This window comes from Ooceraea biroi, chromosome 2 (assembly GCF_003672135.1).
Source record: "Ooceraea biroi isolate clonal line C1 chromosome 2, Obir_v5.4, whole genome shotgun sequence".
NCBI classification, from domain to species: domain Eukaryota; kingdom Metazoa; phylum Arthropoda; class Insecta; order Hymenoptera; family Formicidae; genus Ooceraea; species Ooceraea biroi.
The window spans coordinates 3,827,537-3,845,035 of NC_039507.1; the positions used below are offsets into that span (position 1 = coordinate 3,827,537).

General features: G+C 35.4%; 1 protein-coding gene across 1 annotated transcript in view; it reads right to left on the bottom strand.

The window, feature by feature from the left end:
* LOC105285028 (prominin-1-A) overlaps positions 1-17,158 on the bottom strand; it is a 32,163-nt gene extending 15,005 nt beyond the window's left edge. Inside the window, exons 1-6 of the mRNA XM_020033492.1 lie at positions 16,315-17,158; positions 5,481-5,581; positions 4,323-4,703; positions 3,830-3,885; positions 3,404-3,579; positions 2,630-2,817 (exon numbers count right to left, since the gene is read on the bottom strand). Coding sequence (XP_019889051.1) covers positions 2,630-2,817; positions 3,404-3,579; positions 3,830-3,885; positions 4,323-4,668 — 766 coding nt within the window. The 5' untranslated portion in view covers positions 4,669-4,703; positions 5,481-5,581; positions 16,315-17,158. The remainder of the gene's footprint in view (positions 1-2,629; positions 2,818-3,403; positions 3,580-3,829; positions 3,886-4,322; positions 4,704-5,480; positions 5,582-16,314) is intronic.
* Positions 17,159-17,499: the final 341 nt, after the last annotated feature.

Genomic DNA, 17,499 nt, shown 5'->3' on the forward strand with positions numbered 1-17,499 from the left:
TCAAAAAAGATCCATTTTTGTGACGGGAAAGCAAAGAAAGGGAAGCCTCTAGACGTTGCGCCTGCTGCGCATCGGTCAATTCGTGCGGGACCCATTTGTCCAACTTCTTTATCTTACCAATTGCAGCTAAATGAACCAATATGGTGGGTATGGAAACATTGAATATCGATGCCAATTCACGTGTACTTTGAGATGGATCGGACTCTACTACGGCTCTCAAGTGATCATTATCCACCTTCGTCTTTGGTCTTCCACGTGGCTCATTAGCGAGGCTGAAATCTCCATCTCTGAAGTTTTTGAACCAATTGCCCACCGTTGCTTTAGTAGTTGAACCTTCACCAAATACAGCGTTGATATTACGAGCTGTCTCCGACACTGTGGTTCCACGGCGGAACTCATATTCATAAATCACACGAATTTTGAACTTTTCCATAGTTCTATAAAAAAGAATCCACCAATAAAACTAATGAAGATATTTGAACAAACAAATATGACATTTGAAGAGCGAACATACATCTATCACACTAACCTAACCTGATACTGACGTCTGGCGCCAAATTTGAGATAACAAATGTTAAAGATGGCGCTTTTACATTTGTAAAGTTTCATACTTAATGACCCAATATATTGAGATAATAAAAAGATACAGATATGTAAAGAATAAAATGACAAATTTATGTAAAATTTCAAGTGCAAGAATTTTTATAGAAACATTTTAATTTAAATACAAGAATATAAAAATGAGATTTATTACAACAAAAGTCGAAGATGAAGATACTGAATATTAGTCACAGGATTTTTATAAATCTATCTGCTTTGAAAAGAGAACATTGTATGAGTTATCAATTGCAATCTTCGTTTTACGTTATGTGAAACGTAAAATATTATGTAATATGTGATTCACATAAGACGAATAACAATTACTTACACATGTATGCAACACAGCCTTACAAAAACAAATATAAAATATATATAACTTTTTTGTTAGAAATCAATAATTATCTTTATTACAGATAAAATAAAATGTAATAAAAATATAGAAACATTGCAGCATTTTCATTTTATTTTTTAACAGCATTCCTTTCTTTCAGTAACAAAGTCATTTAATTATCAGGATTAAGTACAATGGCACTATACGCGTATTATTCTCTGTGGTGACACTGACGTAAGATAAATTGAACCGTACCATTAGCAGCAAATGAATTTATTACATATATGTGTATAAATACAGAATATTACAGAGCGTAAAATACTGCCGGCGGCTATTCTGCAAGAGACCAGTTAAAAATATTCCAACCTGCCACCGAATACATCAAACGAATGGGCATATCATAAATATAAATGTGTACATAATTCAAGCTTCGCAAACCCATTCTCCATTTAACTATAAATATTTGTGGCTTGCGCATACGTGGCAAGAAATTACGTCGTACCGGTGAATGGCCTGATACCGTTCGTAAAATAAATAAAAAATGATTGGATAGAACAAAAGCTTTTAAAAATTCGCTTTTGAAAAAGCGCTATGTACAGTTTTATATTTATTTTTGTTAAAGTTCGTGAGCTGCAGATATTAATAGTACAATGACTTCCATCATTCTTTATTATTTGCATATTTGCCTACTTTGCTACATCTAAACAAATTACGTAGGTAAATTTACTATTCCAGTTACAAAATGATATTTAATTGAATATAAAAATTTAGTTGTATAAATGTATAAAAAATTGATAACGATTGGATTATTAAATTTACACGCGTCGCTCACGATACTGATACTTTACGCTTTTTTCATTTGTGTTAAATACTTAAATCACGTTAAATCGTTCGCGTTTGATTATATTTGCAGTTAAGCTTACATGTGTGCGACGGACTCGATTAAATCTCGTATCATCGGTATCGTATCAGACGATTTTAACATTAAATGGAATTAGTTTAGTGGAATCAACGAGTTTGCGGCCACGTTCAAGAATCGACTCGTTTACAACCGAGTACTACGTTGCGTCGAAGTGCTGGAGTTCCAGCAATCGAACCACAAACGGCTCTCCGCTTTCCACACTCGACCTCCTTCGACAATTAGTTAATCGATCGCGAGTACTATACTTTTTATTGCCATCAACATTCATGTACAACGCTATCCTCTTTCAGAAAGATTTTCCTCAGGCAAAAATGAGAGAGCAGAGTGGGATAATAAATTTAAGTGGCAGTTTAAATGCTTCACGAAAATTTTTTTATTCCATACATTACGACTCTCTCAAGAGTCTTATGGCCTCTATAATTTTAATAGTCTTGCCTAATATTTCTCTGTTTCTCATGTCTTTTTGGTATTTTTCACACGTCGACCGTGACCAGGCAAAAGCGGAGATTCCGGAAAAAGCAGAGATACTTGAGACTGGGCACAATTATAGTAACTCAGATGCGGGTACGTTTGTGTTGATAATACCGCAAGAGAGAGCATTCAGTAAGCATCTCAGGAATCGCGTCCGTAACTGCGAGCTAGTTAAAAATTAAAACTTCACACCCCGTCTTCATCGGACATGTGAAAAATGGTCGGAGGTCCACAGTGCGCGCTTTTTTTGCCCGCAGTTACTTCTCACAGTGTCTTAATTCCACGAAAAAGAAAATTTCACTCACTGTCGAGATCCACGAGAATCGCTTCGCTGGCCACGTCTAAGCTTCTCGTGAGGCATTTCCGTAGCTGCGACGTGGTGTCCGCGTGGTAGTCCTTTAAATCCTGTAGTGCTGTCTCCACTGTCACGGGCAGCTTCCCGATCCCGGTTGCCACCGCCTCGTTGCATATTATCATTGTCGGCATGCAGGATCTGAGAATCACGCATGTAGAATTATGAATAACATAGCAGTGCTTGCTTTAGGTGAGGTGTGTTCTTTTCTATATTAAAACAAATGATTATTTCAAATTCTTGTTTTTTTTCTTCTTATTTCACTTATTCTCCTTACTCCGTAATATAATCTTGATATAGTATTGCTTTTCTAACGCGCGAATATGTATTGATTTGTATTCGTCCTGTTTATTTAGTGTTTCGAAGAACAAATATATATGACAACCAAATATTAAAATAGTTATTCTTCTCTACAAGTTGTATTTTGTGTGCAAATGTTATCCTGAACATATACTTGACTTTTGTCCTGCTCCTGAGAATTATTAGAAATAAAAATAAATATGAATTTATGACAAGCATAATGATATATAAAAAGAAATATTTTATATTAGTTTAAAGAGTCGGTACGTAATCGCGGGAACTTTGTCATCGTTAAATTCGCGACGATTACATATGGGGCGCAATCAAAACGGACAGAAGAATCGCGGAACACGAGTAGGGCTGGGAGTGAAGGTAATAAGTTTTCGGAGTGGTATGTCTAAGAACGGGGAATCGTCATAGGTCCTACCCTAGTATAAAGGCGAGAACGCCGAGGAGAAATGCGAGAATGCCGGGATGCCGAGTGGGTTTGTAATCCTCTCTGATTGGACGACAGGCGAGCCAAAGTTCCGTGCCAGGTATTATGCAGGCCAGTACGCAGCACACGCCTACTAAGCTCAGGAAAGCTGCTTCCACGTGCATGGACTGTAAAAGTTACGAACGAGGTTTGTGAGAAACTTAACGGCAGCATCCGCGTGCCAGATCGCGAAGATTATGTATTGTACTCGTCGCACGTCGCGAGAAATTCTTTTTTCAAATCAGTTAGTCAACACAGGAGCATTGAGAATCTCGTTGTGAAGCTCTAATGGACGAAGCTTTCTGCGTTCTTTTTAATGATCCATTCACGCGCACTGATAAATTCTGATAATTTCTGAGCTTTCTGAGCTTGTCTTACCTCCGATATCAATTCAGTAGTGCTTATGCGATTTTCTACGGCATCCACAAGTAAATCTGCAAAATTACCATTCCGCACTGTTAATTGGAAAGAAAATATTATTAATAGTATCGAGAAATTTATCAAGCATAAATTAATGGTTGAGAGATAGACAATTATACGTTTAACCAATATTGAAGATTATTAATTTTTTTTATGTAAATGTCGTATTTGAGAAAAAAATTGTTTTAAGTATTACCTAGCATTTATCTATAAAAATTAAGAAAGAATTATATTAAAATATCGACAATTATTGTAATGTTTAAACGTCAAATTGTACTTTTCACATATTTCGCATGTGTCAGAATTTTCCTTTTATGTGAGTTATCAATGTGCATAGCTAGTGCTATTCCATAAAGCTGACCATTCGATACTTATTTGAATCCAACATTGAAACACACGTATATCAGAAGTTTACGAATTCACCGAAACCGATTTCGCGGAATGATCTTACCGGTCGATATGTTATAAGGTTGCACGAAGGACAGGAAGCTCCTGAGAAAATCGAAGGCGAACCATCCCTTATCGAGATGCAAACTCGCCATCCTGTAACGCTCTTCCGTAGCGAATTTCGGGAACTTCAGCTTCGGTTTCTCGTCCCAGTCTTTGGGTGAGGTCAACGTTCTCGGATGCGACACGTTCGAGTTGTTCCTTGTGTCGTCTGCGAGTACGTCCGCCGCCACCGTGTCCATCTCGTCCTCTCGTATCTCGTTTCGGGGACGAAGAGTGAGGAAATTGTCAGTGGTCGTGCAATTGTTACCGCCTGGGGTCGAATCGGTCGAGACCGGCTCTTGAAGCATGTACGCTTTCGAGGCAGCGACGACCAGCAGAAATCCTGCAAGTTTCAGAAAAGTGCATCTTATAAAATACTGGGGTTTCGAAGTCGGATTGTACTGCCTCAAGTTCCGCTTAAGTGGCAGTGAAATGGAAATTTCAATTGACGCACTTCGGGAACAAATGCCATGATGCTGAGCTTTATGTTCCACTTAAGTCGTAAATAGAAGTAACGTTATACGACGATATTAAAAAGTACTTGCGCTTTTAAAAGGATACGATGTGGACGTTCAGCGTGTAACTTTTACTCCCGTTTAATGACTTGACCGCAACATTAAAATTAGCTTAAAGGATGCCATTTGAATCGTTTCAATGACTTCCCGTTTTAATTTTACGCAATTTACGACGAATTAATTAAATGCTTTCGTGTAGCCAGCTTTTAATATTTCATGGATACATCTCAGGAAGTGACGTCCGAAATTAGATGGATGGTGTTTAAACGTTGAAGCTGAAAATTACGAAGAGCAAACGGGGAAGCGCTAGATGCGCTATTCATTCCGTGTAAAACAACGCAGTCTTTGTTGAGCAAATAATGTTAGAGTAGAATGTTGCTGCTTCATGTTGCGTTTCTTCGTGTAGAATCTTCCTTAAGAGAGTAATCATTTCTGAACGCATTTCGTTAAACAGCATTTGAAGTATCTATGCAAAAATTAAATCTGTACGTTGCACGTGAAAAAGTAGTGAAAAAGTAAGACTCTCGTGCCTTGAATCACGGCCATTTTCCGCTCGGCAATTGTCATGTCGCAACGTTTTTCTCCATACGATAATCAACACTCACGTCTCGCGTCTCTATTGCATCGCCGTTACGAGCAGACTGTCATTTCCAGTATTTGTTACAGGCTTCTGCGAAACCCTGCAAGTGTAGATGTTGTCGAACCCCTGCAAGGACAATCAGTTAGACTGGGGTTATAAGCGAGACAGAAACGGAATAAAGCTGGAACAAAAATATATTATACAGAAATATATAATTGGGTCATATAATGATATCAAATTCAATAAAAAAAATATTTAATAAGAAAAACACTGAATAATACCGAAATTTATATAAAAAATGAAATATAATACATATCGAAATATTTTATCGAAATAAGTTACGATGATACGTCGCGTTTAACGCATTCGATCAATAGCTTAAAGCTTGCAATATCGTAGAAAAAATTTGGCAAAACTTGGGAGAAAAATGCAACTATAAATAAAAAGAAGAGAGATTTGTATTAGAGATTAAAAGTTGTCAGTAGTTTATAATATATCATGCAAGTATTCAAAGCAATTATGCGTCGAAAAATGTTTTACAATACTTGAGTTTCCGCTAAATTAGATACATAATTGCTGACTCAGGCGTTAACAATCATTCATCGTTCAGCGGTGAACAAAATACTTATATAACAAGTGAAAATCAATTCTCGTTTAATTCTTAATATATAATACCGAGCAAGTTTCTCATTTGAAATGTAGAGCCGGTTGTAATATATAATATAATGGAAATGTAATACAGTTGGAATTCGTGTGCGGTTTATTTAATATTAGTACGGGTCATGAATTTATTTGTTTCCGATCAAAAACAATTTCACTCGAAAACAACCTGACTCGAAAAATCGCAGTTCAGTTGAACGGAAAGCTTAGCGAAACTTATCGATAAAGTTTTGACTCAAGTAATTTGTTGCAAGAGTTGCTAGTAAGTAGTAGTAAGAAAAATTAATGAGGCTACTCACTATCTCAATTCGAAAGTAAAATAATGAAGTAAACTTTTCTTTTAATTCCAATAATTAGAAATCTAATTATTATATTACTACTAGTATCCCCCGTCACGCGGGCTTCGCCCGCGATATTATGTGTAGAATTGAATAAAAACACATTTTACCCCTTCTCACCCGTTAGGGGTGGAATTTCGGAAAACCCACCCTTAGTGAGCACCTACGTAATAGTAGGAATATACCCTTAAAATTTCAAGTCGATAGATGCAGTGGTTCGGGCTGCACGTTGATGAGTCAGTGAGTTGTATTTGGCTTATATATATATAGATTAAACTATTATTAATCATTATTACTTATAAATAATTATTAATCAAGTTGTTAATTATTCATTCATTATAATAAGGATGAAAGAGATTAAAAAGGATGGAACTTTTTTATATTTCTTATTCTATTGATTATTCTATAAGCTTAAATATAAACGATTTTTTAACAATATTTATACATATTTTCTCTAATCTACTCTATTGTAATATACCTACATTAGTGAACAAACAGTATCACTATATACAAATGCAAATAAACTTTAATGCTAATTGTTCATGTGACATAGCGTATACATAGCCGGATTTGATGAACATGTTCTTTACTGTGCACACAATAAATATATCTATACGTTACGTAATAGAAACGCAGGTAATAAACATTGCAATTAATTAGTCAATATACAATAATACATATTATTGTATATTGTTATTTATGTGTGTGTATACAACAGTTAAAATAAATACGTATACTAACATGAGTATACTACCATGAGGACATTTCTTTTCTTTTGAATAACGAAGCAGTTAGCTACAATATTTATCACACGTGAGACTCATACATCTGTTTAAATTAAATAGAAGGAAACTTTCTGTAAAAGAACAAGTGCATATAAATTTTACTGGGTCGAACGACAATACATTGCCCGTAGGGATTAGGTTTATCTTCTCGGCTGCGGTCAACTCACGTACATACCCTTTGTAGGACGGGACTGTTTTACTGATAAAAGCCCTGAGAGCTACGACGAAATGGTAGACATTTGCGTAAAGAGGAGCAGGTATAAAGTATTCCCCATAAATTTACAAAAACGTGCACTCGTGAAATGATCAAATAACGTAAAATCACAGTTTAGAAGTCGATGACATCAGCGGTTAATTTTGCACGGAGATCGATCGTTCTTAATAAATATTATCCCTTACGCAAATTACCGCGTCTCTTAATCTCGACGGTTTCGTCTCGCTCGCTACACACTCCTGAGGATGTCGAGATGGATACCGGCTTACTCCTAAGCCCGACCACGTCGACGATAATCCTCCGAGAAGAACGGATATCAAGCGATTGTAGTTTGTGTTCTGTTCAGCGATTTCTTGTCGCGAAATCGCGTCGTGTTGAGTTCTGGAAGCGCTGTTCTGGATTATGGGCGAACGACGGTAACGAACTTGCGAATTGAAATTTCTTATCGAGCTTCGACGATTCGCGACTCATTGAATCTGTCTAACTAACTGATGAGTATTATATCCGCGGAATGTTGCTGCGGAAGATCTTGGAGAACGTTTGGTAATACGTTCGAAGGATGAACAAAGTAATTCTCATTTTTATCATTATTTTTCTTAGCATTATCTGTGACGTCTATGCTTTGCGCACTATTCGATCACGCTGTAAAATTCATATAGAGAAGTTATCGGTATTTCTGGTTCTCTCTTGTAGAACGTATTATCTTATATAAGGCGATGTCCGACTGTAAATAATCGTGTAATGCGATATAAAAGGAGTAGGAAAAAGAAATGCCGATAAGATATAAACTCGATACGATACATCAATATATTTTGTTAATTTTATTATAAATTCGTTTATGATATTACGCTTATAATTATATGATCAATTAAGTGTAGCATATGATTTATCGCAATATTAAGTATGTGGCAATTCTTAGATTTTTCCCCTTAGCGAAAATCTGGATCGCCACGCAATTTGATCCCTTTCCTTCGCCCGATAAATTTCGTTTCTGCGCAGTTAGCCTTGTATGAATGTACCAAAGATTCGAAGTCACCTATCGCTGTTCCTAGTATGTGGTATCAGAATTGGGTTGGCTCGGTGGCAGCGGTGCCCAACCGCGTTTCCTCCGCGGTTAAATCTTACGGTGGACAAAGTGCAAGATTACTTTCGCCAATGCTGGATGATTGGGAACTCGGTGCTAGAGATTTCTTCCGTCAGTGAATCGGCTCTTTCATTCACTGTCACGCGAAGGTGTACACTCTTGTACTCCGGTCTCTTAATTGGTTGTGCCGCAATTCCTGTCCTACTTCTCAAAGCAATTCGCTCTCCCAAAAGACACATCTAATTTCGTGGTACTGCTACGAGCAAGTATCTATTACGTCTGTCGTGTTTCGCGTCAAGAACAAATGTAATTCACCGTACAGGGAATATTTTGCGAAGCAACAGAGTTAATGGGGATGTTATTTTCCGGCCACATGATTCCGTTTGTAAATGTAACAAAAGAAAAGAATGTACCTCGCATAATCTCCACCATGTACTTCATAAATCCTTACGAATGCGATAGGTAAAAAGAATAATTTTAGTTCCCCGCTGTATGAATATTGTAACGCAAGCGACGTTACTTTATTGCAATCATAACGGCTTTGTCTTCTCTTTTTTTGAAAATACACAGTAACTTTTATGGAACAATATGTACAAAATGCGATATATCAAGCGAAGTTTAAAACCGCGCGTGTTATTGCATACAAAGTGGTCAGAAATATATCAAAACTATATATATATTCCCTTAGCGTCTGCTAAGGGAAGTAGATACTGCAGCGTTTATTAACGTGTATAGGTGTTACTGTATATTGGTGTGATGATACCTATAAATAATATATAGCTTATTGCAAAATTGTGAGTACAGGTTTTTGCAAATTGTGCTGCTTACAATCATGTAATATTTAATAAAAGGGCAATGAGAAATACTGAAAAACTTTTCCAGATATTATATTTGATAAAACATAATTTGAAAAGATCAAAGCAGAATAACACATAGATTAATTAATTAATGAAATGGCCAGCTCGCAAATATGTAGCTGCAGTCTAGATGTTCTCTAAGTTATTATTTTAATTAACGAGTAAACGAACACGTTATTCTGTCTTTATTTTATATCGAATAAATTGATATTAAATCTACATGAATTGTATTATATTTCTCAAGAAAGATTAATAAAACATATATGCCTAGCATGTAGTTCCTTTCTCCAAATTTTACATTCAAATAAATGCGAGTTTCCGTATAACTATCCGAAACAAGCTGTCCACGCAAAGCGTGGTAGCAAAAAGCCTGGCAGTCTGGTAGCTAATGAAAAAAAGAAAAAAAAGAGAAAAAAGAAACACACACAGAAAACTATTTTGCTCTCGTCCATATTACCTCTCTCGACGCAGTGTCGAATAATAATGCTTTGTTATTTCATATTACTTAATTACATATTTAGCTTTCATTTACTGACGCTAGATTATTTGGCCGAAGTGAAATTCTGCGAGGGCACGGAACATAAAATATGAATACGAGGCTTAAAATGCTCCCGAATACGCGTACTCGCTGGCAAGGGGATACTTGGAAAATTTCGTTATTTTAATCATGGGAAAGTTCGTACGCATCAAGTCGTACTTGATACAAGCATAATGCAAGATTGTGCGAGATGTGATAATAAGTACCTTTGCTCGTTGTTATCCTAGAGCAGCGGTTACGAGACATATCCGAACTGTCGTACATATTTCATGCTACCTAGCGCCGTACGCACGACTCTCGTCCTCAGACAATGGAATTTTCAACGAGATACCTTTTTTGATAAGATTATTCCCAATTCTAAGCCTTGAGCTTTGTTGTTCGCACAGTTTGTCATTCATCATTGTCGCACACGTCGGCGAAAGTGTGTCGCGTTCCCTCGCGCGATCTTCGACACACGCGATTCTCGATCAACCGAGAACAAGGGTACGCAGGGGGTGTCTGCGAGAGAGTGCGTGGGTGGTTGGATTTTGGCACGGCGAGAGTGGTCAGTGCAGTTAGAAGATCGGGAGAGACTGACTGCCCTCTCCCTCTCTCTCTCTCTTTCCTTTTCTCTCCTCTTTCTCTTTCAGCCACCCCTTCACACCCTCTCTCTCTCTCTCTCTCTCGCTCTTTCTCTCTCTCTCTTGCTCTCAACGCGACTACTGTCGGGAGCACCCAGGCGGGCAGTCAGTGCGTCGACAGCCTCCGCGTCGTCGCGACGCTCCTCTCTCTCTCTTATTTCTCTCGGTGGCGTCCACAGCATCACGACGCTACGACGATTACCTTATCGGGAGAGACGCCGTCATTAATTTTGCTACGATACGTACGAAAGTACGCGAACTTTGGCTATCGATAACGAACGCATTAAGCGATATTGTAATAATAAGAAGAATATACTCGTTATTATTTAAAAGTGTTTTGTTTGATCTGCATACAAGAAATAAAGAAAAGTGCCGATGATTAATTGAAAAAGATATGAAAGCTTCAGTTTATTCCGGTCAATTTCAAAATCTTTTTTTTTATATGAAAAATTTTGTAAAAAATATATGTGAAAGATTTTTAGCGGACAAATAAATTCCGGCAGTTAAAAATTTAATGTTTGCATGTATGTATGATCAATATGTGCTTTGAAAATTTATTAATGTTTTGCGTGTGATATTCGGAAAAGTTAGTGAAAAGGAGCATCGAGTTTCGAGAAAGTACTCTTTGAGGCATTAATCCACAAAAGCTTGCGGGAACCGTGCATCTTGAAAGTTCACCATAGCATTTTTACACTCTTTTCTCCTTTGTGGCGTACTTTAGCATCGAAAGAAGCACAGCTCGCAATTTGTTATTCAGGGGTGAAAAATTCTTTGATTTAAACAAAAAGAGAATGAGATTGAGTAATGAAGGTACGTGCATTTCCCGCGGAGAAGTTATTAAAGGAACGACAAAGGCGCCTTCTTCTCGTGTCGACGGGTGAACGGGAAAGCCGAATCGTGAAGTTTTACCAGACGTGATCGGTCTTGGTGAGCCGATCGAGTGATCTATTGGATCTCGTCGCGGAACATATCAACCACTCAACATTTCTCGTCGCCGAAAGTCACGCACGAAGATTTTCCTCCTTCCGACACCTGGAGCGTCGCACACTCACTCAAGCCTTATCGACACCCGTGGATTTACTACTGCCGAGTACGTATCAAACTGCAGCAATCAAAGGATCTAAATTTCAGATTTCTTTGGTTTGCTCCTTGGGATAGGACAATGCGAGTATAGCAAGGTGGCGCGCATTTTTGTTGGTTCTAAATAAACTAAAATAAAACGTGATGCCTCCATCACGCTATCAAGGGATGCATCTTTCTTGCCGTAATGTGTAAAAAGAGGAAATAAATTTGCACTTGACGCATCTTTACAATTTGCGTTACCTCCATATATGTAAGTTTAACAGACACACACGTGAAAGTACAAAGTTACGGAATCAATGTTGTACTAAAATATCAATAATTTTTATAGCCTAGCTTTTATCATTAGGAAGTCTTGGGTGTTTTCTGTTTACACTTGATATTTTAAAGGCAGTTTGTGCTGCGCGTTGTTAATATCGTCTAAACTGCTCACTGTTCCGTGTCTTTTTATTTGAACGCAAATGCTATTGGCGCCCGCAGCTGCTCTCAAGATATTAAATCATAAGAGCCACGTTTACGTTAAATCGTGAAGAATTGCGGCAACGGAGGTGTCTATAAACTTCCACGAATTAACGGATCATGATAGATCTGCACAATTCACTTGACAATACTGAAAATACAATGTGATATTAACAGTATTAATTATTGTGACAGATATTGTCTCCTCTAACGGTACTTAAATCATGTCTCTTCGGTGACTTGGATGACAAGTTGCACGAAACTAACATTGATCTTATTGTCGAGAGTTCCGTTCGCGTTCATTGTCACCTAGGAGGACACGCAGTTTGAAGATTGATACAGACTACGCAAAACAGGACACCACAGCTGAGTAGATATCGAGCGATACGCTTGCGGCAGATTCGTGGTTACGGGCTAGTTCGATCGTGTTGCTACTCACAATCCTCCCTGACCAAGTTTCTCGAAACTTTCTCGGCAAGCTCTTTAATATTAAACGATTCTTTAGATTTGAGATATGTAAATTTAACGGTAGATCAAGCAACTAGGAGCTTTCCACTTTCTGCCTTTGGCGACGTTTAATTTCATTTTATTTGATAACTTTATTAATTCCGATTGTTTCTGGCGATAATGTAGCAAATCAACGAGCAATTGAATATATCTGCTAACTTTTATTCTGTAATGTTCCGTACATATTAATAAGTTTGTCATTGCGAAATATTATAATAAAGCTTTTTCCAAAAATTTAATTAACTCTCCGAGATGAACTCGGTTGAAACGGGTAATGTATTCACTGCTTTGATGCAAGATGACTGAGTTGGAATTCTCTAGTCTCAAGGAAAGATTTCCATTTTGTCGTAAATCGGATTACTGCGAGAGCTAATAATATAAACTTAATCCTTAATTGCTTTTACAAAATGCAAAGAAATAAGGGGTTTTTCATTTTGTAACAATTGGCCAATTACAATGGTAAATCATTATTAATTTACATCACAAGGGAACTATGTTTCTTAATGAAATCAACGGAATTGCCCTGATGATTTCATCAATTATTGGCGAAGATTTCCCATTCCCTTGCTTGTCATGATGAATTCAATATATAGAAATAGCTCTGTTCATCGAGAGCGACGCTTCAATTTGTACTTGTAAACGTCTCGCCTTAATGGTTTTCCAGTGGCGTTGCTGCTGATGGCTGGTCATTTTAAATTGATCGCAAGCTCCGCGCGTGATATCCATTTCAGTGACCTACGATTTATTACATTTTTCCGCGATTATCAATTACGGCGGAAATGGCTTATCGGTAGTATCAAGCATAATTTGAACGTAGAACGAAGAACGGCATAAAAGTATCGTCGTCTTTATTGCTTCCTCGCTCGTATATTCTCAGTCTTTTATTTTTTCTCATAGAAGTATCGTCCTCTGTACATGTACGATAGCCATTCGCAGATCTCCATTATTACGGCGCAAGTACTTACATTATACGATGTACTCGTTTCCTTCCGAGAAATTTAATTAATGATTTTAACATAAAACGATGTGCGTTGCTCTTCGTCATTTCCTGAGAAAAGTTGGAGCGAGCCTCGTTTTACGAGGCGCGTTTGGACGAACGCTTCCACTTCATGTCTATTTCCTGAGGAAACAGACTGCCAAGAATGTGTCTTGGGATTCGATAATACTGACTCTTATGATATATCTGATAAAATTATAAGGATTACATAGACAGAGACAAATTCATAAAATGATATCAATAAAACTGTAATTGGAAATGTTTTCATCAAGTTTATTCAGGAATTACATCTAATTCCTATGCTTTACTAATCTATTTAATACAAAGTGTTAAAATGTATAAATAACGTTTGTGATATAATATCGTAAGTAAGTGACAATAATAATAAATATATCTATCAATAATTTTTAAAAAAGATTAATGTGACTAAATTAAAAATAATTGAACAACTTAGAACAATGTGTTGTGTTTTTTACATTTTTCAAGATTAAATCAGATGTATCAGAAATCTTTACAAAATTATTACGATGAATAAAAGAGCGCACAATAGTAGTGAAATTATACAGACAGGAAATACGTAATTACTTGTCGGCGACACGAGTGGTTTTTTCAGAATATTGCAAGCTACTATTTCACTAATAATTTTTTACGGCTAAAACTGCTGGTCCACGCTTAAATGGATGACGATTTTTACGGATTTATCACGCGTATGCTCAGTGATAAGTACTCAATATAAATTGACTGTAGCTATTAATGGAAAACGACACGTAGCAGTGAGCACTGACTACAAACAAATGCGCTAACGCTAACACATTGTTACACGAAATAAAGATTAATGTTTTGATAATGATGACTCACCTTTGAATACCGTACGTTCAAATGTATATAATACATATAAAAGTGCATCATCAAAATCCAATAACAAATATAATTCTTTTTCCATTATTAGAACTCTTTACTTTCTTTATAAAATTACTTCGAAGTATTTTAATATTTATTATATTAATATTTATAAAATTACTTTGAAGTATTTTAATATTTATGCAAGCAACAAGACTTTTCTATCTATATTTTGATTTCGTAAATTTGTCAGAGAATAAATTCTGTGCTTTTCATTGTACTCTGAATTACTAATATATTTATTTATTCCAATTTTGCAAACTTGGTTATTCTTTGTACAAAAGCAGAACTTTGCGATACTTCATAGGTATGCTGATTATACATGATCCTTAGAAAGTCTGCGGACGACAAGACGACTGACGTCGAAATTAAACTTTAGTTCGGTGTAGTTCGCGATATCTTGTGGTAACTGTAGCTACGCTTTGATTTGATATTGACATTCACACGATTTTAGACTCCGTCTAAACTCTAAAGTTCTGATATAATTGCTTTATAACATTGCTCATTACAGAATTATTACATTTAAAGACTGCATGCGGTAATTGTTTTACGTGTCATTTTACGCAATCGATTTGTCAAATACTGAGAGAAAGAATTAACGGTAATTTCGTGTTGCGGACATTTGATAAGCAAGAGCTAGCGAAACTAAACTAAAATTATTATATTTCAACGTTACATCAGATTTATCTAATCTGTAAGCCTAGCTTTGGCAGTCATACGGAAAGAGCAAATTAGGTTTGATCACTGCATGCTTTGATGTTACGTATACTGAAGGAAGAGCTAGTAACGCAGAAAATTATGTGGTTTGTGTACGTTTATGCAAATATAACTAGCAAATATAATTCGTAAGCATACGCCGCCAGTGCCAATTTACGTTTGATGTGTGTGTAAATGATATGGAATCAAATATTTAGTTTTTATAGCGAGAATCAGGAGAGAGAATTTTTCAAAGTAAGTACTCTTAATTATTTCCTTAATTAATTTTTCTGTTTTTTTATTGTGACAATAATTATCGTGCTATATAAAAAAATAACGCTATTACGATTACTCATTGTAATGTTCTCCAATATAACTGTAATATAACTGTAAATAATAGGTTTTAGTTTAATATAGAATATATTTAATACGAATATGTAGAAATTAATTAATTAATTATTACAACATGAGAAATTAACTCATCGTAACACGTAATATGCAGCTTTGTATATATCCATCATGATATCTTTAACATATATGATTATTTAGATCAGAGATTATATATAAATGATTAACGTTCTAATAAATTTATTATATTTTAACTTTATATATTTTATATTATATTTCATTTATTATACTTTTAACTTTATTAACGACATATAAAGTTGTTTTCTAAAACTTAGAATTGATGTATGCGATCAGAAATATGGAATTTGTAACAGAATTTTCACTTCAGATCCTATTTGGCTCCATTAGTATTTCATTTATTTGCATTTGAAACCTTGTTCAGACTTTTTGACCAACGAATACGAATATAAAAGCCGTTACATCGTTACAGTTCTATTTTCAATTTCCGCGTTTATACAAATAAGATATCCGGTATCAATTTCAGAGTAAGTTTTACATAGTTTTGCAAAATAATATTTGTACATTCCATATTTATTATATTCGTAAAATATTTCCACTATAAAGTTCACTATAACAAATACGTGCACGTAATATTTTGTAATATGCAATTTTAGCGCGCAGTAACAATTTCATAAATAACAATTTCATACTATATATTTACTAACCACAGGCTAGTAATGATTCCTACAATATTTGAATAATTTTGTCATTATTACCAGCAATCTCCCGGTTTTGGAAAATCAGGAACTGAATTCGGCGAAGAGATTGTTTCCACTTTATCAGACGGAAGATTAGAACTTCTCTCTTTTCTATTGGCTTCTCCACACTCGACTAACGTCTCCTCCTTAAACGTTCACCTCGTTTTAGTATGCATGACTATTATTGCCGAGAGGAATTCTACACTTTGCACTTTGAGATTCCATACTAAGTAAGACTAAGGTGTGAGATCTCCTATTTACACGCAATGCGATGTTGAGATTATCACAATTGATAAGTTAAATATTTAACACATTATATAATTCAAGATAACAATTGCGTAATATAGTTTTACTTTTTTTCAATCGTAATTTGATATATTAATTAGAAACATTGTATAAATTATTAAAGCAGTATAAAATGAGCAAAAATTAATATAGTTTTTAGCTCTATATTTACGATTGAGTTTCTCGTTGTTAATTAAATTGCTTCTCTCTTATTAAATCCCGCCAGCCTGAATCTACACCATACATTAATTTCCTATTCGATGCAATGTTAAATTCATTTCGTATTCTATAACAATAAAACATATATTAGGCACTATTGATTAAATCCATTGTAGTACAATACGTTATGGATTGTTACAAATGATGCCTATATTGTATCGATGATGCGTGAATTTTTCATATTCGAAAATCATTACGCTCGATGACAGGCATCAGTAAACCGTTCATCGCAAAATTGATTTGTTTCATACGAACAGCATATTGAACATTATCAATCAATGTACGATATAGAAATATATATCATTATATATATGCATACATATTTTATTTTGTATACGTGTATATGTGTGTGTTTTACATAAATGATGAATATATTAAATAAATAATATGCATATACCATACACAAAATGTCTAAAAAAATTGATTAAACATAAAATTTATATTGCAAATTTTGTACTCTTATATGTATTTTTATGCTGTTAATTCCTTGCCGCACTTTTACGTTGATATGTTGATAAAAAAAAGTAGAAGATAAGAAGAAAAAATGCAGAAAAGCTCTTTCCGTGGCAAATTTAAAGATAAATAATGTTTAATACATTCTTCATTATATTTTCTTCATTATATTACATTTTCGTAATCGCGTGTTAGACAGTATGTTCAGTGGAAAAGATATGCCATTATGAAGACATTTCAGAATTT